Raw genomic sequence first — 2,803 nt, 5'->3', positions numbered from 1 at the left:
TCATTTATCTCCCTCTCTCCGTTAATCTCTGTGTAGCTATGTACACACCACAGCTAAGGATCGGTATAAGTTACGTTGTTCAGGGGGCTGAATAAGCCAGCGTAAGTTACAAGGACGTAAGCGCTGGTGTGGAGAACTCTGTGTGGATGGGAGAGCTTCTCCCACTGACATAGCTACTGACATAGCTACTGACATAGCTGCTCGCGGGGGCTGGAGTATTTAAGTTGACGGTAGAGCTCTGTCCCATCGGCTTAGCCTGTCTGTACTAGCAGTGCTACAGGGACACTGCTGTAACCTCTGTAGTGTAGCCAGCATGTGATAAACCCAACACGGCCCCTTCTCCCTTCCAACAGCACCTCTCATGCATGGGGAAAACTCCCTGACAAAATGCAAATAGACACTTCATTTTGTCCTTCAAATCTGACCTTAAAAATCCCGTTTGTGATATTCACAGAACGCAGCCTGCTGATCATGGCTGAGCAGATGACAAGCTGTCGCTATTCCTCTTCTTTTTTCCTTTTCCTTTTTCTCTAACCCCTATAAAACCCCCAAACAATTCATATATTTTAACAAAGCTGGGGCAATTCTTCACCAGATTCATTTTTTTGTATGTTGCATCCTCACCTCTCCTTTAACACAAACACAGAGCAGCACAACATTGATAAAAATGAATCCCTGCCAAACAAACTACTCCACTGCACACACAATAATTCCTCTGCAGAGAGGATGAGAGAAAGAACAAACCACATCTGACAAAAGTTGGTCACATCACCTAATCCACCAATGGAAGGCTCTAAGATGCTGTTGTGATAAAGATGGGGTAAGATCCTGTATAGAATAGAGTTGAAGAAATTAGAACAGGATAGGACTGAAGAGAAGAAACTGGAATCAAGTAGAATAGAATAGGACATCCCCTTTGTCTGTTCGTCTTTGGATGGAAAGATTTTCAAGGCAGACATTTCCTCTTTCTGTGTTCTGCACTGCACAGTGAGGACCTGATCCCAACTGGTATGATAATGATGTAAATATAAACTACTACGAATGAAAGGAGTAATGCAGTGACATGCAGTAAAGAGGTGGGAGTGGAAGGAAGGGTGAGCATTGCAGTAAAAGGATGATATATCTTTCTGTTTCAGTAACTCATGGGCATTATTTCTCTCCCCTACCCCAGGAATGAGTCCCACATTCGGTTGGTCAACCACACTGTGGTGACTCATTTCATCTTCTTAGGAACCCCAACACTGACGGCCTCCAGACCATCCTCTTCGTCGCCGTCTTAGCTTTCTACCTCTGCACCCTGCTGGGCAACCTGCTCATCTTATTAGCCATCCTCGGTGACTCCCATCTGCACACCCACATGTATTTCTTCCTAGTATGATCTATAAGAACTGAATAGATAGAAGATGGTTGAATGGAAAAGAAGAAAGGACAATTAAATTGAGTAGCATCAAATAGAATCGATGAAATATTAGAGTCCTGATTCTCCACTCACTTTCATCAAACTTATGATGGTTAGAAAGGTTTACCCTTGTAGATTAAGTTGTGGTGTCCAAGGAATAAACAAATCATAATTTATTGAAATTGCTAATTTGGTTGCATTATCTCTGTGCCTCCAGGAATGACCCTGTCTCACATGGAAATGGAGAATCGCACTGTGGTGTCAGAATTCATTCTGTTAGGGATCCCCAACACCAAAGGCCATGAGACCATCCTCTTCATCAGCTTCTTAACTTTCTACCTCTGCACCCTCCTGGGCAACCTGCTCATTTTTTCAGCCATCCTCGCTGACTCCCACCTGCACACCCCCATGTACTTCTTCCTCTGCAATCTCTCTGTGGTGGACCTTGGATTCACCTCCATCAGCACCCCTAAATTGCTGGTCAGTCTCTGGACCAAGAGTAGAACCATCTCGCTGGGTGGGTGCATGTCCCAGGTCTTCTTCTACCACTTCCTAGGCAGCACCGAGTGCCTGCTCTGCACCGTCATGGCCTTTGACAGGTACGTGGCCATCTGCCACCCGCTGCGCTACCTGATCATCATGAACTGGAGAGTGTGCACCATCCTGGCTGCTGGCACCTGGATCAGCAGCTCCTTCCATGCCACCATTCTCAGTAGCCTGACCTTCACCCTGCCCTACTGCGGGCCCAATGTGATAGACTATTACTTCTGTGACGTCTTCTCCGTGGCCAAGCTGGCCTGCGCTGACACGTACGTCATCGAGACCGTGACCTTTACCAACACTGGCCTGGTGCCCATGACCTGCTTCTTCCTCATCCTCGCATCCTACGTCCGCATCGTCTACTCCATCCTGAAGATTAACTCAGCAAAAGGGCGACACAAAGCAGCCTCCACTTGCGCCTCACATCTGACGGTGGTGACGCTGTTCTTTGGGCCTTACGCCCTGGTCTATATGCAGCCACTGCTGAGCAAAGTGATGGTGAACGCTGTGCAGCTCTTGGGTGATGTGGTCACGCCCATGCTGAACCCGGTCATCTACACACTGAGGAACAAGGAGGTGAAAGGGGCTCTGAGGAAACTGAGAGGGGGTCAGACGACTGCACGTTGATGTGCTGCATCTGCAGAAGTAGCATGTGGGTGAGCATTGAAATAAGTCTATAAATTCATCCGCATGGTTCTTCAGCAGCTTGTGTGAGAGTCTCTGTCTCTCTCCTTCCCCATACAGTCCCAGCTTTCTATCTGGAGCTCTACAAATCATAAAAGTGTTGCTAAAAGCATCTAGCTATATTGAACATGATTTAAGTCTGACATGTTCAAAGCTGCCTAAGGAATAGGCACACTCAGT

General features: G+C 46.9%; 1 protein-coding gene across 1 annotated transcript; it reads left to right on the top strand.

Annotated features, from left to right (window-relative positions):
* Positions 1 to 1,633: 1,633 nt before the first annotated feature.
* On the top strand, positions 1,634 to 2,566 carry LOC137165671 (putative olfactory receptor 10D4). Its single transcript, XM_067567077.1, has one exon. It carries the CDS (start codon positions 1,634 to 1,636, stop codon positions 2,564 to 2,566), a length of 933 nt encoding a protein of 310 aa, XP_067423178.1.
* Positions 2,567 to 2,803: the final 237 nt, after the last annotated feature.

This window comes from Emydura macquarii, unplaced genomic scaffold (genome assembly GCF_026122565.2).
Source record: "Emydura macquarii macquarii isolate MOO-44397 ecotype Brisbane River unplaced genomic scaffold, CSIRO-AGI_Emac_v2 contig_52, whole genome shotgun sequence".
In the NCBI taxonomy this organism is placed as follows: Eukaryota; Metazoa; Chordata; order Testudines; family Chelidae; genus Emydura; species Emydura macquarii.
The sequence above is the reverse complement of the archived record's forward strand: the minus strand, read 5'-3'. Positions and strand labels throughout refer to the sequence as shown.

Coding starts and splice junctions, on each gene's coding strand:
- LOC137165671 (XM_067567077.1), top strand. CDS start 1,634: ATGGAAATGGAGAATCGCACTGTGGTGTCAGAATTCATTCTGTTAGGG.